Source organism: Cyanistes caeruleus, chromosome 1 (genome assembly GCF_971803275.1).
Source record: "Cyanistes caeruleus chromosome 1, bCyaCae1.hap1.1, whole genome shotgun sequence".
NCBI lineage: Eukaryota > Metazoa > Chordata > Aves > Passeriformes > Paridae > Cyanistes > Cyanistes caeruleus.
Window position 1 is genome coordinate 71878136 of NC_141701.1, and position 19180 is coordinate 71897315.

The 19180-nt window shown below is 41.4% G+C and overlaps 1 protein-coding gene across 8 annotated transcripts in view; it reads left to right on the top strand.

Annotated features, from left to right (window-relative positions):
* The window catches only part of MTRR (5-methyltetrahydrofolate-homocysteine methyltransferase reductase), a 103803-nt gene that overhangs the window by 24180 nt on the left and 60443 nt on the right, over positions 1-19180 (top strand). For 6 of the 8 annotated variants that reach the window (XR_015290229.1, XM_086901331.1, XM_086901249.1 and 3 more), the window contains exons 6-8: positions 2654-2776; positions 17771-17924; positions 18698-18786. Coding sequence is in view for 7 of the 8 variants with exons in the window: in XM_086901331.1 (XP_086757457.1) it covers positions 2654-2776; positions 17771-17924; positions 18698-18786 (366 nt within the window). In the remaining variant the exon portion in view is untranslated. The remainder of the gene's footprint in view (positions 1-2653; positions 2777-17770; positions 17925-18697; positions 18787-19180) is intronic. The other 2 variants (XM_023922170.2, XM_086901527.1) reach the window with 2 other exon arrangements.

Consider the following 19180-nt stretch of genomic DNA (forward strand, 5'->3'; position numbering starts at 1 on the left):
CTTATGTCAAGGTATAATTCAGCTAGATAGTAAGTTGGTATTACACTGCCAGGAAGGCAAGAATTCAAATCCTCTGTGGCTCATAACAGTGAAAACGTCTTGCTGTAATGAGGAGTACAGTAAAGTTTCTGTTCCAATTTTTAGTACTTTCAGAATGTGCTAAGAGGCTGTAAAATTGCTCAAAATCTTGCTGCATGCTTAGTAGCAGAGAAACTTGTCATTGTGAAAACTTGATCATTATTTTACTGTGGGAAATGGAAGATGAACTGTAGCTCAAAAGTATACTTTTCATGTTGAAGCCACACTGAACAAAGACCTGCTATACTAAGAAAAAATCAGCATGAGTGAGTTGCCTGCAGAGGGCAGATGTTTCAGTTCCATGCGAGGAAGCAGTGAAGTCTGGCTGCTCTTTAAATGACAGGGAGACAGGAGCTGACTGTGGTAACACAGCAGCATTGCTACCCACTACCCAAGCAATGTCAAGCAAGAGGTGGCTGCCAGGGTCAGCCAAGAGTGCAGATCATCAGGCAAGTTTGTGGATATCTTGGCCCAAGCCAAGAAACTGGTCTCAGGATCCAGGCCTGGTTCAACAGGATCTGTGTCCTGTCATGGTTGTGGTTGTGGTTGAGCTGCAACCTGTAGTGCTGTAATGTAGCTGAGGCCAGGACTGAACAACCAGTCCTGAGCTGAGGTGCGGTTTCTGGGCCCAGTCCTCTGGTGTGGCTGCTCATGATCATGAAAGCCCTTTAGTATCCTCTAGACTCTTGACACTCTCTCTGTTAAGACTGTTAATGGAAATGATGAGAGGATCAATTAATCTAGCTAATAAATTATGTATATACGTATGTACATATATACATGAAATACAGTTACGTAAGGTGTATGGATTTAAACACTTATATTTTGCTTTTATTTTAAACCTTGTATTGTTGATTTTGCTCAGGTTTTTGAATTTAATAAAGCTCTTGGAGGTTTAAGATTTAGAGGTACTCTTCTTTTAAAAACTAATAGTTGTGTTGAATGTGCTGCTACACTCCTTAAAAGAGCCCATTTTCAAAATGTCAGCATGCATTCAGACTGATCACTGAAATTGTTCATCAGTTCTAATACTGATGCCATAAGTTTTCTGTATGTAGAAAAAAAAGTTAATTTTGTTTTTAACAGCAAATGGAAAAAGATGAATCTGCTAATCTGGAACTCAGTGACATTAAAGATTATAATCCATATTTCAGGTGTAAAACAGGGTGGTTGTCTTGAGCCCCAGAAAGTATGAAATATGTGATTTTGGTTTTTCCCTTTGGAACTATTTTTTACATAGTTGGCTAGACCTTGTCAACAAGTAGGTTCTATGTAGGTTTCATGTTTGGTTTTGCAGGTATCACATCATTCAGGTCCTTTTTTTTGTTTCTCACATTGCAACAGCAGCTATGGGTATTTTTTGCCAAATACAGCTGAAGTTGGTATGTTTTGAAATGCATCAAGTTGAGTTTTGGATATTTCCAAACATAGACTCCCTGCCATTTAAAGAAGACCTGGTACATGATCTTTCCAGTTACTTAAATGATCTTGCCTTGGGCTGGTGAGTCTCAGGGTTGAATTGACAAGCTGCTGTATACTAATAGCAGAGCAGCAAAGGTCTAAAACATTTGTGGGAAGTGTAAGATAATACAATTTAGCTTAAATCTTGATTTCATTATGCCTTGAATTTGACTTGAAGGGAATACAAATGTAGACAATTACAACAGTCCTGATGCATAATGATTTGATATGACCCAAGCCATTAATCATCATGTCAAAATCTTAAGTCAACAAAGAAACTTCCAGCTGTTGGTCTCAAGTGATTCTCTTGTCTCCTTTCTGAAATAGGAAATCTTTAGATTAACAAATATTCTCCCATTGGTATGATGATTCCTTTACATTGACAGAGTATTGTTATAGGCATTTGGTGTCCCTCCTGCCTCTTTATTTTTGTCTGCATTGATCTCAAATGAAACTTGCTGACTATAGAGATGGAGAAGTGAGGACTGTAGTCTGATCTTCAAGTCACAGCCTTTGACATATGTGATCTGGAATTATTCTTGGTGCCCATTTGTCATACATGGGGCACATTTTTACTTGTGTAGAAATGTTATGTTATAACATGATTCTGTTTTGTAGAATGGATTTTGCTCATTAGCTCTATTTAAAACTCCTTTTATAATTTGCCTGAAGTAGTAGACCCCAAATGGACCCCAAAGCCTTAAGCTGTAAACCAATAAGCAATAAGTTCATCCCATACACCTAATAATCCTTTAATTAGGCAGGAGTTTTCTGGGGTTTAACATAAATGCCATTCTCTAATTGGCTATTTTCAAGGCAGTTCTTGAGAAATGAAACAGCTTGCTGCATTTGATAATGTAGGCCTATTAGACTGTTCAAGCCTACTGACTTTTTGTAATTCAATATATGCCAGTTGTTGCTTAGATGTGATTTTTTAAAAAGAGCAAAATACTCTATGTGTATAGAAGATTCATGTTTTTCCTTATTGTTTTGACTTGGTTTCTGAGATTATTTCAAAAACAACCTGTATCAACACCAATTCCTGTATGTTGTAGCAAGATGTCATAGAGCTGATTTGCATTTTTACTGTAAGTTTTTGTGTCATCTTTTTCAGAATCCACATCTGTCTTCACTTATTTCAGAGGGAACAACCTTTGAAGTGCCAGTTACAAAAGCAGTTCAGCTCACTAGGGAAGATGCGATAAAGACTGCATTGCTCTTAGAGCTTGATATTGCAGTAAGTTAGTGATGGCTTTTTCTCTAGTGGGTTAAAATAAAGGGTCAAAAACATGTGTTTTATGAATAATAACTGAGGCGGGAAATTATTTATTTGACTGTTTAAAAAGAAGAATAATTCTCTATACAATAGAATGTCAGCTTATGCTGATCCATTTTGTAAATTTAAAGTTTGATTTATTCACTGAAAAATAGGACTCTATGGAAGTCAAAACAGTAAAAAAGTGTCAAGTTAATTTCTTGGTTGTTCCATGGATATCATATTGAATGAAATATCTTTATGAAGGGAATTTGCAGTGGAGAAAGGCAGTCAGGGAATATTGAAAATTAATAGTCTTTCAGTTTACAATTATACAGATTGAAGAATATTCAGAAACTGTATAGTAAATTATGACTGTTCTTCATGGTGGTATTGAGAAACAGCTCAGACTATTCACCGAGTCTTCACAGAAGTATCGCAAATGTCGTTTATTTCTATCTTTAGCACACATAGGGTTTTACAGGGTCCACGGGCTTAGCAAGTTACTATTGGCTAATGCACATTGGTTTACATTTTTTCTCCTGTACACAAGGATATTGTTTTTCTTTCATTCTCTCTGCTTCAGGAGAGTTTCAAGGACATTGTTAGCGTTCAGGAACACACATAATCATGAATGATTATATGAAGGTGCTTTATTGAAGAGCTCTGGGTGTCAGGGGTACACATACTCAAATCTGACCCCCTTTGGTTTTGAGTTGAACATATTTTATACTCTATCGTTATGCAACTTATATATTAATTATTAAACTTACATTGTTCCATTGTATGCATTGTTTTTACCCAAGCATGGATTTCTCGTGATCCCCCCTAGCCCCCTAACATTGTTCCTCATGTTCTTTAAACAATAATTATATCTAATCACATCTAACAATTGTATAATTTATCATATACTGACTACACAGGTGCAGTTTGACCTGATCTTTAGCATGCACAAGGCCTAACATTTCTCAGGGCCTACTTTTCCCAGGGCTTTCCAAACCTAACTTTCTTTCTAAGTCCCTGAATTTTCTAAGATTTTAAGACCTTTTACTATTAACATTATCTTTAATATTGTTGCTTATACCAAAGACTGGTTTGTGCAGATAGGCTTTTACAAGAATATCATGCCCACCTTCTGTTAAAATATTCTCTGCAATTCCCCCATTCTCTTTTTGCACAAGCCAGGCTTTGGATGCGACTTGTTCTACACCTCTACGGAGGCAAGATATCATACAGCTTAAAACCACTATCCCAATTAACACCATAAGTAAAATCCATCCCCCTTCTAGCACAAGAGACCTTAACCATCCAGTGTTTCCCCAGTTGGCCAACCGGCTTCCAATGGGGCCACTGTTTTCTTTCAGGGCATGTAACCCATTATAGAATGGGTTGTAGAATAGCTGTTGTAGTTGCTTGTGGATGGAAACTGAATGATCAGTAAGATTCAAACAGCACATGCCTTCAAACTCTTCACAACCATGTCCTTGTGCCAAGAGCAAGAATTCAATTGCAGCTCAATTTTGCAATACTGCATGACATACACTACTCACATCAGCTGAAAGTTCACTTAATATTGTTGATGTTAAGTTCAGTTCTTTCTTGGTCCAACAAGCGAGCCTTTTTAGAGTTGACAAGCCTTTAGCAGCAGCTGTTCCTGGACTGAAAAAGGCGGCCGTATTATACCACGACTCCAAAAGTCTGGGTCACTAACATCATCACATTGTAATTCATTCAGTCTTCGCTTTGACCATTTGATGTTTCTTATTTTACCAGCTATATTCAGTAATTGATGTAAGTTTGGATGGAACAAAGTAAGTTTCCCAAGGTAACAGGGTCTTCCATGTGGGCTAACAGGAATTCCATTCTATGCTCTGTCTCCACAGGTTAAGAATATTGAACTAAGTAATCACCTTGGTAATCATCCTGTGAGATTGCACTGTGAATAAAAAGCTTTACTTTCAGTGTAATGAGATCACTATAGGGTTGACTGTTGCCCAGTGCTGCATTACTTTGTTAGAATGGCTTTTTGTTGGGGCTCAAACATTATCCATCCACCTGAGGTATTGGTGGAACCTAACAAATTCTTCTGGGGGCCCTATAGTAACATTGAGAATTTAGATAATTTTTGCTTGCCAGCAGGCTTCAAGTTGTCTTGATGTGAAGCCAACAGTGCGATTGCACTCTTGCAACATTGGCAACTGATTCAGTCGAGCCTCATTACTAACTAAACCTTTAAATGCTTGAGGATCCCATTCAGGGACTCCTGTGAGACAGGTGCAGAAAGGATCTCCAGGTGTAACTAGGCTTAGACACATTGATTTTTGGCCTGTCAAGTGTGCTAGAGTGACCCATATGTTCTGTTGCTTTTGGATGTTAGTTAGCAGACAGTTGGCTGGGACTATACATAGTACAATTACCATAAGCAGTTTGTTCCATGCAAATGACACCATGTTTGCAGAATCACAGCTAAGGCTTTAAAGTAAATGAACTTTCAAATATGCTTGCATTAATTCTAGAAGGGGGAGTGTCTTTAAAGTATAGTATAAAGTGTACATATTGTCTCGGTTCTAGAAGACAGGTGTCTGCTAAGGAGGGCAGGAGCCTCCCTTGGGATGAAAGAATGTAGACCCCCCTCCCTCCGAATTATTATAATTTTGAAATCAAGGGGCCTTTAGGCAGAGATCTGGGAATAGGAATAACAGTTCTTTACTAGTATAACCAGGCAAACAAACAACAATAACTACAGCATTAACAACAAAACAGAACCAGGGACCCCGTGACAGCTTTCTCGGCTGAAATGGGATGGAGCAGAGGCTTTGTTTCACAAACCCCCTCGGGCGGGCAGTCCCGGTGCTCCTGCAAGGCTCTGAGGAAGAGTCGGCTGGAACAGCAGGGATGAGCTGAGATCTCGGGCTGGTGGCTGAGGTGTATCAGCAGCTCCGCGGCGGTGGCTGGCACTGCCACATGTCCCGGCAGGACAGGTGGTGTGAGGCCACCAACAAAGAGGGGAGAAGGAGAAGAAGCAGCAGCTCCGTCTGGGTGATGGCGAAATTCCCTTCTCTCTCCCGCAGCAGCTCCGCGACCCAGAAAAAGAATGTCTTTCCCTGAAGCCGAAGAAAGCCAGCCAAAAACTATCCCCACCCTCCTTTCCTGCCCCCTTCCCCCCGCTGGGCTCGGCCACTCTTTGTCCTTTGTCGAGCACCCACTAAGTACCCACAGTTAGGTTGTGTGTCCATCCCCACCCCCCTACCCCCCCCCCGCCCCGCAACTAATGGGTAAAAATTCCACGGGCAGGCCAGAACAACAAAAAAAAAAAGGACACCTAACCCTCAACACACACATATATATATATGTGTGTATATATATATATATATATATATAGTATAGTATAAAGAATTATACTAATGTCTTTACTAAACTTACCAATAACCTACAAATAACAGTTACCACACAAACTAAAACTCTTTATCTTAAACTATTGTCTAACTACATTTAACACTCGTGCTCTGATATTTATGCAATCTAAGCGTGAAAGCAATTTGCTTGAAGGGTAAAAACACAGATACAATTTGTTTTCATATGCAGTTAGATGGAGTCTCTACATTCCTTTAGATCTTCTACAGAATTTTTATCACAAACAGACTACTATTTAACACGATTCAGTCTTGAAACATCTGCTCTCGTGATGTCAGCTGGCAGTCGATCAGTGACCGAGTGAGGGCATCGATATTCTGATTGTTCTTCATATTGTTATAAATTCAATGGCAAAATAGGGTTAATATAAACAGCGATTTATTATAAAATAATTTCAATCACAAACGAGACAAAAAAACCACAATAAAATAAATCAGCGCAGCACTGGGTGGACAGGGGTCTATACCCAAAGGTACAGATTTACCCAAATCCACACGGAGAGTTGACTGTCCAGGGTTTTTATAGGGATTTTGTGTCCTGAGGCCAAACTCCGAGCAGTCACTGTTCAACAAAGAGTCTAGATGGTTGGTTGAATGGATTTCCTGGAACCGTCAAACTGAATCAATAGACAACTGGGCAGAGTCCTTTCGCATGTGAAAGGTTCTGAGTGTTTCCTGATTGTATCTTTGGTTGGGCTCTCAGGGTGAAGTGTCCAGGTCCGGTGTGAAGCCGATGGGTATGTCAGCTGGGCTCCTCTCATTGTTTAGCCAGATCGCTTTTTCAGTTGGGGCTTACAGGGTGGAGTATCCTGGTTCGATGTGGAGCTGATGGGCATCTCGGCCGGGCTCCTCTCATTGTCTAGCCTGATTGCCCGTGTTCTGCTCTTTGTCTCAGGTTGATAAGCGTCGCCTAGGGTCGTTATCGCCTGAATGGGTAGTTACTGCTGGGTCTAGGGAGGAATCTTTAGGCCACACTATATTTTATGTGGTCTACATTGTTATAAATACAGTTATATACTTATTTATTCTTTCACGAATTTTTTTCCAAAGTTACATTTATCACAATATCCTTCTTGGCTGGTTTGGTCCATCGGCTAGGCACCCATAGTGGCCCAGCATCTGTGGAAACACAACTGTAACCGTGCCCATTAAATAGCAATGGATTTGGTCCCTCCCAGATACCTGTCTTTGGGTTCTTATAATATAATTTAATTTCTGGGGTAGCTTGCATCTTTATCTGACTATTATGAATTACCACTGCGGGCTGCTCTAAATCTCCAACTAAACTGAGGAAATTTAGAGTGAATAACACTTGCTGTAATCAAATGGTAGGGTCTGATTGTTCAGGTGTTTGCTGTTTGCTTAAATACTCTTTTAAGGTCTTATGGGCTCTTTCTACAATGGCTTGTCCAGTTGACACATGGGGAATTCCAGTTACATGTTTGACTCCCCGTTTTTGTAAGAACCGAGAACCTCGTGTTCCTACATATGCAGGCCCATTGTCTGTTTTCAGTTCTTTTGGAAATCCAAAAGTTACAGCAAAGCAAGCTACTAAATGTTGAATTACATGTATGCTTCTCTCTTCTACTTGTGCAGTGGCCCAAATAATTTTTGAAAAGGTATCTACTGTGACATGTACATATTTGAGGCGACCAAATTCAGGCACATGTGTTACATCCATCTGCCAGATCTCACAGGCTTGAAGGCCTCTAGCGTTAACACCTAAGCCTAGAGTGGTTCTGTATTGACTGCATTGTGGACAGGATTTTACAATGCCTTGTGCATCTATTGAGCTGATGTAAAATTGTCTCTGTAAGGCTTTTGTGGCTTGATGAAAGAGAGCATGACTCTCTCTTGCAGCTGCTAAGGAGTCTCTTTGTACTGCAACAACAGAACCGACAAGCGTATCAGCTTTTGCACTGTCTTCTCTGAGACCTAATTCTGTTTGATGACTGCTAATGTGAATGATGCAACAAGATTCTTCTCTATCTTCAATAGCTCTCTTGATTTGCAAGAATAGTTGACACAATCGTTTATTATTCGGTGGCTTGATGACAGCATCTTCAATATATTGTACCACTCCTACCACATATAATGAATCTGATACAATGTTCAACTTTTGCTATATAACTGAGTCCCCAACCTCTCTGTTACCACTGTCCACCCTGCAGCGGGCAGGGAGTCTGGGGAGGTAGTTTTAGCTTGCCAGATGAGGCCCAAAAAACGAGGCTCTTTCCCTTTGCTGAGATGGCAGTTGCAGTTTTATTCCTTGGGATCCTTCAGGGTGAGATGGCAGGAGGGAAAGAGAAAGAGGTATCAGAGGCACCTCCTTTTTCAGGACAGGGGAAGGGGGTGTGGGAGATTTTATACAACCAGTAAGGGAAACGGGGGAGAACAAGATAAGGGAAAGAACTTACAAGTCTACATTTTCAGGGGTACATTCTTTGGGTCATACCATTTTTCCTAACTGCATTACAACAAGCTTTCTATCACGCCAATGAGACAATGCCCATGAGACAGCTGTAAGTTCCAGCGTCTGCAGTGAGTCACATGTATCTCCATCTATAGTGATGCTTTTCCAACTCAAGCCTTCTCACCAGGTAGAGGCTGCTTTTTTCTGTTGATTTCCTGTGTCAATATATACCGTAAGGTCCTCCACTGGCTGCTGCACTATTTTGGGCTGTTCCAACCATTGCTGCTTTAAGATGATCTGTAAGTGTGGATCTTTAGGTTGCCTGTTATATACAGTTCCTGGATAACTAAGCGGCGCTAATTGAATTGGTTCTAAGTATCTCAGCATCCACTCAAAGTTTTCTGTCTTTATCGGTGGACTAATATGCTCTGGTTCAGCACCACTGATTTCCATGATTCGCGTTCTCGCTTTTTTGATGAGATAAGCAATTGCTTCTGTTCTCCACCAAATACTCATTGGTGGCGTATGCGGTGTAAAAATACACTCAAGGATCACCAAAGGGTTTGCACATTTCATTGATAATCTCGCTGACTGTACCTTCTTGACAGGCTGACTCTCCTTGACAGGCTGCTTGGCATCTTGACAGCTCTCAGATGGGTCTTCACCCCCTTTCTCTTTTTGCCGAGCAGGCCACTGGAATATGATAGCACACGGGGCAACAGGATGGTTACAAATCAAAAGTCCTAAAGGCACATCTGGTAATTTCCTGTTTGCTAGCGTTGAAAGCAGTTTTCTTCCCGAGGAATGTGAGGTATTTCTTTGGGTCTATAGAAAGGGTAACTGGAGTTTTTGGATCTGTGCCTTTTAAAAGGCTCATTAAAGGTGCCATCTCATCATTTCTGATATCAGCAATGGATCATACCCATTGCAGATCTCCAATAAGTTTCTGTGCGTTGTTGAGGGTATTTATCTCAGTAGTCAGTTCTAATTTCTGTGGGTGGACTGATGAAGATGTCAAAATCCACCCTAGATACTTCCATGGAGCTTGTTTTTGAATCTTCTCTGGGGCAACCACCAAGCCTTTTGCTGCGAGTTGAACAGTGATAAATGCAAGGTCATCATCTTGGAATGGATCACATTGACAGAAAAAAATATCATCCATGTAGTGGTAGATAATCGTCTGAGAAAGTTTTGCACGCACAGGTGTCAGTACCCAGTGTACAAACAGTTGGCACATAGTTGGAGAATTTTTCATCCCCTGTGGAAGGACCACCCACTCAAATCTCTGAGATGGACTTTCTTAATTGATTGATGGTAAGGTGAAGGCAAATCACACTGTGTCCTCTATTCGCAGAGGTATTGTGAAGAAACAGTCTTTCAAGTCTATAACTAGAAGATGCCTTTCTTGTGGCAACATTGTGGGAGAGGGCTTCCCAGGTTGTAATGCTCCCATTGTCCACATCTGGTCATTTACCTTGCACAGATCATGCAGCAATCACCACTTTCCAGATTTCTTTGGGATGACAAAGACTGGAGTATTCCATGGGCTGAGTGATGGTTGGATGTGTACACACACTGGCTCATTAGATTTCCACTGAATCCTTGGGGTCGGTGGCCTGTCAGCAGTAGTGACTACTGAAAAAGCAATTGGACAGGAAAGGTTAATGTTGCTCTGAGCTGGCTGAGAACATCTTGACCAATGAGCCCTCCCAGGCTTCCAGGCAAAGTCATGACGTATGGACATAAGGTAGTAGTCTGTCCCTCAGGAAATCGAAACTGAATTGGATGTACGCTTCTCAGCGGTGTGGAGTATCCTCCTACACCTTGTACTGAGCTTAAGGCTCTGTGGAGAGGCCACTGTCTTGGCCACCAAAGTCGGCTGACGATGGTGACATCAGCTTCTGTGTCTAACATCATCTTGACTCTTTGCTGTTTCATTCTCTGGCACAGGGTGATTTCAACTACTGTTCGATGGTTCATTTATTGAACAAGATTCACCACTGTGTCTCCTGTAGATCCAAATCCTCTGGCTCCATGTCCAGGAGCACTTCAAAAAACGTCCTTCTCAGTTGCTACCTTTTTAAACAACACCAACTGAGCGATTCTTGTCCCTTTTCTAATCATGAGTGGAGGAGCTAAGGTGTAGGCGCAAATTTGGATTTTGCCGGTATAATCAGCATCAATAACTCCTGGGAGAATAGTAAGTCCCGCAACTCCAGCAGATGGTCTTCCAATTAGTAAAGCACCAAGTGCACTGGTGGCAGAATAGATGGATCCTGTAACTCCAGTTGGGATTTATGGATGGTGCTGTCAATGAGAGTAACATCTACTGATGCTGCCAAATCGATTCCCAGGCTTCCTCTGGTTGCTGGTGGGTTGAGTTGCTGTATAGAGGTGGGCCGGCTACTTGTGTCCCTGCACAGTGGCTCTTCGCACTCTTGTTCATGTTTTTTGCGAAACAACATGTAGTAGTAGCTTGGGTATCCAGCTGGCATCGATCACACCACACGGTAGCTTGGCAGGACTTTCAAAAGTGTCCTCTGTTGCCACATCGGAAGCAAATGTTTGTAGGCGTAGCAAAAGGTTTACATCTATTTCCCAGTTTACTGACCGCAGCAGCAGGTAGACTTGTAGTTGGTTTTATGGCTTCTGCAACTGCATTGGCTACAAGTTGTCCTTGTTGTGTCTGATTAACTCTCAGATCAATGTCTAGCATGTCCCCTACATCTGCTTGTTTCGGGAGCATGGCAAGGATAGGCTTTATCTTTGAGTTAGCATTCTCAAAAGCTAACAATTTAAACATGTTCTGTTTTGCTTCCTCAGTCATGTCATTCTGAGCCTTCAGGGCTGCTGACAAATGATCGATGAAATGAGGATACGGTTCTGTGAGGCTTTGCTGTACTGTTGTGAAGGAAGGATGAGCTTTGGAATCAGGCCCAGCATTGAAGGCTTGACAAGCAAGCTGTGCAGACAAATTATGCATTGCAAGGGGGTAGTTTAACTGTACAGCCATGTTGCTGTAGACTCCTGAACTGGTGATCATGTCAGGATTAAGTCCATACAGTACATCATTTTGATCCCGAGGCTGATTGGATTCTAGAACCACTAACCTTTTCCATTCCTTCTCCTACACCATAAGCTGTGATGGAGTTAAAAGCAGGCATGCTAAATTCTGGCTATTAACATTTAATTAACATATTAATTGTTAATTAATATTAACATATTAATTCTGGGACTATTAACATCAGAGGTGAACAGCCAATCCAATGCAGGGTTTGCAGCTTCAGATTTAATGCCATGTTCAGTAACTGTCCTTTTGGCTTGCTGCAAGATTTTCCAGTCATGTTGTTCGTACCATGGATTTTGCTGATCATATTAAATGGGACAAGATATTGCTCCTGCTGCTTGCCATTCTCCTTCAAGGATGGCATCTCAAATTATGCCAGTCCACCTTTGCCTTGATTTTTGTTTTCTCTCTTCCTCTAGGGTAGTAGAATTAGAGCTGGAACAAGATTGTGGTGTTAAGAGTGTCTCTAAAGGTGGGGAAGATGGTTCAGGACAGGATGCATCATGTCCTGCAGCTGCTGAACTGACTCTGTTTGTTGTTTTGGCATTTGCTGCAGAGCTGCTTTCTCCTGATGATGCTGTGCACTGAGCACGTAATGTCTGCTCAATCTGAGCTTGCAGCTGTTGCACAAGCTGTTCTATTTGTTGTTGCCATTCCAGTAGCTCTTTCTTTGATGTATTATTACAATTAATTGGCTCTTCTCCCACTGGAGGTCATCCATCCTCTGAATGCATTGAGATGTCATCATCGTGGGGGAGAGGGACATCCTGTGGCTTTCCCCAATGAACAGTAGATGGCAGCGAAGGATACATTTTTGGCTTGCACTCTAGGACTCTTTCTTCCGCTGACGTCTGAGGCTCTGCCTGGCTGGGGCTGGGGCCCTCTCCTTCCGGAGGAGCTGTCATTTCTACATCCGCATTCGGCGAGGTAATTTCCGGTTTGGGCTCCGCTGGCACGGACCCACCCGCTCCAGAGCACCCCATAGATTTGAAAAGTTCCGATATGGTGCTGCACTTCCGCCCTGTGAGCCCTTTCACTGGCCAAACATGCCCAACCCCAAAGAAAGCACCCAGACAGCTGATTGACGTGGCAGGAGGTGACTGCGGCATGTCCGTCTCGGGCTGAGCCATGGCTTCTAAGGCAGCTGCTGCAACTGTGGACTCTGCCTTCGTATCTCTTAAGGTATTCAACACAATTTTCCAGATCGAGCCAAGCACTACCACATCCTTGCTCTTCCACGTGATTGCCTTTTCCCGCATCAGATCTCCTATATCTTTCCATTCTTCCACTAGAAAAAGCAGCAGCGGCACCTGAAGGTGCCCATTTTCTTTAGCCCATAAAACAAGCCTGTCCAGGTCTTTTTCCCTGACTGCTTCACCTCGTTTAACGATAATGCTCAGAAGCAATTTTTTCACTGCCACAAACTCAACTTCCATGTTGGCAGTGAAAGAAATTGGCCAGGAGACATGACCCCTGTTTGATGCCTTTATTAGGATTCAGCTCTTGGGGTGGGGGGCCAGAGGGGTTGCTTGCACCACGGCCATTCCCACAATGGCAGCTCCAAGAAGGAGGCACAATCCAGCTTTGCAGCACACATTGCAAAGCTGGGGCTTCCGTCCTCATGAGAGTAGCCAGGAGGCCTGTTGTTCTGGCTTGTTGTCTAGGGGTGTCAGTCCTTTCCTACTCTTAGGTCATGGTGATGCAGGAAGATGGTTTCTAAGCAGGCTTAGGTGATGCAGGGAGATGATCTTTCATCATAGCTTGCTAGAATATGTTTCCTTGTCCTTTGATTCCTCTGTTAGCTCATTGTTTTGGTGTCCTGCATGCCTTATTTTGCATATTACTCAGTTGCACAGCTTCATGGGACTTTGTTCTAGTGTGGCACAGCGTCCCTGGGCGCAGCTTCTGTGGCATACCTTTCTAATGGGTTGCTTTTGTTAGTGTGACCCAGCCCCCATGGGAGAAGCTTTGTTACATAGTAGCAAGGAAGTAAGGGAAAGGGTACAGGAATGTCTCATAAGAACCTTTAAAACACTTCAGAAACCGGTAAATAATTAACATTGCTATTAACCATCGGAGTAAACAAGGGGTACAAGGTTTACAAATGGGATAAGAACATTAACTGTACATAACTAAACATAGTATTTTAACTGGGGTGGATTTCTTGAGAGATTTTATTCATGACAGCAGCACACAGGCGGATGGAGGGGAACGACCCCTCTTCACCTCTTCCGCCCTTGGTTTCCCCCAGCTGCCTGCGTTTGCATCCTCCCGCACACAGGCAAGCCTCCCCAGTACCGATCCATGTCCTCGTCTCTCCGCGCACAGATCCACTCTACCAGCCCTGGTCTGTGTCCGCGTCTCTCTGCACACAGACCTGCCAAATCCCCCTGCCCGCAGGGTCCCAGATCGGAGCGCCAAGTATTGAGAAACAGCTCAGACTATTCACCGAGTCTTCACAGAAATATCGCAAACGTCGTTTATTTCTATCTTTAGCACACTTGTATAGGGTTTTACAGGGTCCATGGGCTTAGCAAGTTACTATTGGCTAATACACATTGGTTTACATTTTTTCTCCTGTGCACAAGGATATTGTTTTTCTTTCATTCTCTCTGCTTCAGGAGAGTTTCAAGGACATTACCTTTAATATTGTTGCTTATACCAAAGACTGGTTTGTGCAGACAGGCTTTTACTAAAATATCATGCCCACCTTCTGTTAAAATATTCTCTACATGGTGGTATGACAGTTTAGCATTTAAGGAAAAAAGTAAAAAACATGGAAATGAAGCCTTTGAGAGAGAGACTGCTGAGAGTTTTTTTCTCTGCTTGAGACCAGGCCAATAGCTGGCCATTTCTGAGAATTGACAGATTTTTTGACCATTGAAAAGTGAGATCAACCCTTTGAATACTACCTTTTAAACATAAACCCAGAAGTTTATCTCTCTCTTGGTTTCCAGCTTTGAAAGGTAATAGAACTCCAGCTAGCTCCCATCTCCCCGTCCAGGCTATGCAGCCTGGCAGGGGCTGGGCTAGGCCTGCAGTGGCTCCCAGGCAGGGGGTGGAGCCTGCGAGACTTTCCCCCCTCCCGGGCTGGGCTGGGAGCCCTCCCGGGAAGTCTCCAAGTCCTGTTCCAGCAGGGTGGCTGAAGCTTTCTGGGGGAAGGGGGGGGTGGGGGGGTGGGGGGGTGGCTGGCCCTACATGCTGCTGAGCTGAGATCTGACACCATGAATACCTGCTGCAGGTTGAGCCAGGTTTTATCCTTTTTATTACCCAGATGAGACCTGCAGATTTAATCCTTTTTCCAGATTTAATCAGTTTTACAGAGAGAGGAAGAAAGAGAGTGATCAACATGTAGAGAGACAACATAAACCATCAAAGTTAGTGAAAGAAAGAGTCAAGCGTCAGATGGGAAGAGAATGAGAAGATGCTTTAATAAGCTGAAATATTCTTTTGTTAACGCCATGGAAATGGACAATAATGTTCTGAAAAACTCCTTTAATTCATGAAAGAGTATTTTGGGCGGAATGAAGTATTTCAAAGTGTAGATCTGAGCAAAGTTAATCCACTGATGAAGGTGAGCAGATGGTGAAGTAGTTGTGATCCCATGAGATGCTGGAACAGAGAAATAGAAGTGAGAATTGCTGAAGACTCATGGCCCCCAGGGAGAAAAATAGAAAACCTCTGTTCCCAGAGATGATCATGAAGACAGATGAAGAGAACCTTTGCCTTTGAATAACTCATCCTTAAAATGACACCCCATGAGTTCACGGCCCATGAACAGACCTCAGAGTGGTGTGAAATGAGAGAGGGGCCTGATTGATTTACCAAAATATGAATATGATCTAGTATCAGTATCCAACCTGAGATGGACAAAGACTCTAACTGATTAGGTTTACAGAGTCTATGTTTATTGGCAGCACTGGGCTGATGTGCAGGGTCACCCCTTAATACACATGTTCCCGAATGCAGGCGAATATAGACATTTTATTTACCGAGGTATTGAATACAAATACATATTCAAAACCCAGTTATCGCCCACTCCCAGCCTCCTATGCTAATTAAGAAAAAGCAATTAAGCATGCGTGGTTTGTTCCTTGAAATGAGTTGGTGGTCTTGTTATGGGGAGGGTTCATAAAAGGGAGGAAGGAATATATCTCTTCCTCTTTCTGACCTTTCAACCTTTTCAATACAAAGTGACAAATGAACCCTTGGGGAAGCTCCTAGTTTCGTATTTCCAATTAGTTTCTGGTTTACAATTGTCTTATGTTCTTGAAGTTCCTTACAAGATTCTTTGTTTCTCATTTACAAGCCCAGCTGAACAAACATAAGGTTGACAGACAATTAGTTATTAGCTAATGATTAACTCCTAATTCTAGTAGGGCCTCTCAATTTTAATTAGATTTAGCAGGGATTAATTTTAATTAAGGCTTTAGCTTTTCTAATATCTTAACTTCTTCAAAGTTTATGTTTCATGATGGCAGAGTTTTCCAGGCAGCTGGCATCAGGGGAATGAAAAGCCATGAGAAAACTATTTTTTTTGTGAAGAACCCTCCATGAAATGACAAAAGGAAACTTCTTTTCTCTATAAGAACTGATGAAAATACTATTATATAGTTGGTACTGTTTTAATCACCAAGTTTTGTCTTGTCAGTTAGACAAGAAAATAGTTGGGTGGTGGAGAGAAATGGTTTCTGGAGGTTATAGTCTGGTTTCTTATTCTTGTAGTTTTGTTAATAAACTTTCTTTATTCCTTTTAAGTTTTTAGCCTGTTTTGCCCTTCTCCTAATCCATATCTCACAGCAAGAAATAAGTTTTCTGATGAATTTTTAGCTAGTGCTTTAAAACCACCACAGGTAGGTTATCTACACAAGTAGTAATTTCACTAATAGTGTCAAGAATTGTTAGCTCTTGAGCACTGTTTCTGGCTTTGACATTCATTTGCTCTGCCTTGTTAACATGCTACTCAAACTGTCAATCTTGGTTAACCTTAGTTTAAAAACTGGTTTAGTTTATTCAGTGAAGATCATATTTTGTATACTGGTTTGAAGATGAAAGACAGGAAAAGAATGCTCAATATTACTTCTAAAGAAATCTTAGAAAGGATGTTGCTCTTCAGCGATTTCTCAAATTGATAGATTAGTTTTGGGATGCTGTGATTTTTGGCAGTACCTTCTGTTGGACTCTCTTAGCCTAATCTGCCTCAATATACATGAGACATCTTTAAATCTCAGTTATAAACAGAATCTATTAAGTTTCGAGCAACTGATTCTTTGAGCAACATGGTTTTTTGCATGTATTTGTATGTATCTATGCATTTTGTCATCATCACCCACTGAAAATGTAAGCATTTTCTTGCCTTTTTCACCTAACATTCTTGTCAGGCTGTATATGCAGGTCACTCACCTCATGCATAAGGGAAACATAATGATGCAAATATAATTCTGCATGTTCCTTTAACAGACAGAAACTTGAGTTGCACAAAATAGTTTCAGCAGTTGCACACAATAATCTGAGGCAGCTAAATGGAATCTAGGTCTTAAGATTCAAATTTTCAATGTGCTCTTGTCTCACTATTTTTCTTTATTTCCTCCAAAAATAAAAACAAAAAATAAAAGCAATTCTGGTCATTTCCATCACAATTCATCAAATAGTTTAATCAGCAAATTTTCTTTTAGTGATGCTGTATCTCTATAAAAGTTGCATTAATTATGAGGACTTAATTTCTCTGCTTTTCTCAAACCCCAGAATGTAGAACATCAGTAATTAATAGTCTGGGCTGATTATATAGCCAACCTCTTAATACATATTTCTTTTCCTTCTGTTTGAGTTGCTCAGCAGTTCTCATTAAAGAGTTCCAAATATTTAAGATAAGGAAAGATTTTTCTAATTCGTTAGTAAGGTTAAGCCTGGAAGGAAAACATGAGTACTTAATTTCTGATATGATCAAAACAGCAAAGTGTTACTACAGAGTAAAAGAATATTTGACTTAATTTGAGCACAATAGTAGGAAGGTTGTTGTCAGGAATGGGAATGCCTTGGTTTTGTAGTAAGACTTAATAGAAATGTTTAATGTTTTATAACAGGATACAGCCTTTGAATACCAACCTGGAGATGCCTTCTGTGTAATATGTCCCAACAATGTCTGTGAAGTGGAAGAACTTCTTCATGTTTTAGGACTTACTGAAAAAGGAGATGACTTTGTTTGTGTAAAAGTCAAGCAGGGCACTAAAAAGAAAGGTATGGTATGATGCACTAGTCATGGACCAATGCTCGTTTCTGTGTTGGTAGGAGCTGGTGTGCGTAGTTTTGAACATTTGTACCTTCAGTATGGCAACACAGTTGCCATCTTTCCATGCAGGCGTGTTGGAAGTCACAGCTATGTGTTAAAAAAGAGGATGAATAGCAGTGCTGCTGTTGGTTTTACTGCTGATGAGTAGATGAGCTGTTGACTGGGAATTGCAGCCTGGCATTTGTGTTCATCCATCTCATTCTTACTGTGTTCCTTCATGTCTATATAAATAAGACTTCAATCACAGAACCTTACAATCCCCCACTTGAAAGTAAATCTCCTTGCACAACGCTGAGTGTCAATCTGTTTTACATCCTAAAAGGGCTGCACTCCTCAAGGACAAGCCTTAGTGTTGTTGCAAGGTGCCTTTTAATGGACCTATGGATGGGTTCTGCTGAGTCTTATGATGCCATGCTTCAGAAAGAGTAGATGCAGGTTCAGAGTGTGCTTGTGTACTGTCTGCTGAACCGGTGTGAATTACTCCATTCTTGCATTGCAGTTGGTATCGTAATGGTGCTGCTGAGCTGTGCCTTTATTTCCACAGGATGGTGTAGGGCTCTTTGTTGTTCTGTTTTAGAGCTAAATTGGTTCTCACTGTTGAGATTCCCTGCATCTTTGAGGGCTGCACAAGTTGTCTCTTAAGTGTGAGATATGTGATGCCACTTTCGTGTATCAATAGATGCACATTTTACTTTTTGATTTTTTTCTCCCACTGAACTAGGAGCATCTCGTCCACAACACATCCCTGGAAGAAGCACTCTCAAATTCATTCTAACCTGGTGTCTGGAAATAAGAGCAATTCCCAAAAAGGTGTTTATGTGTTTTTTTCTTCTTAAAAGAAATTAGTAATTCTATGCTACAAGGTCTCTTACAGATCTGTCCTTGCTTTGTGTGTAGTTATATTATGTCTTGGTGAATAAGGATTGTCAGTTTGTATGCTACTGTTTGTATTTTACTCTAAGAAATGTCACTTCTGCTAGTTTATCTGGCGGACATTCCTGCTCTGTGGTATCTTGATTCATGACAAATCTGGAAGTAGAAAAGTATTAGGTAACTTGGTGCCAGGTAACTGGGAAGGCTGACAGAACCCAGCTCCATAGTAATTTTAAACAGTCTTTTTAATCAGAGGGAGCCAAATTTTTCAAGTTCTGTTGCTAAAAAAGGCACATGTTGCTGTATGTAAATGTACCACAGTGTCCTTTAC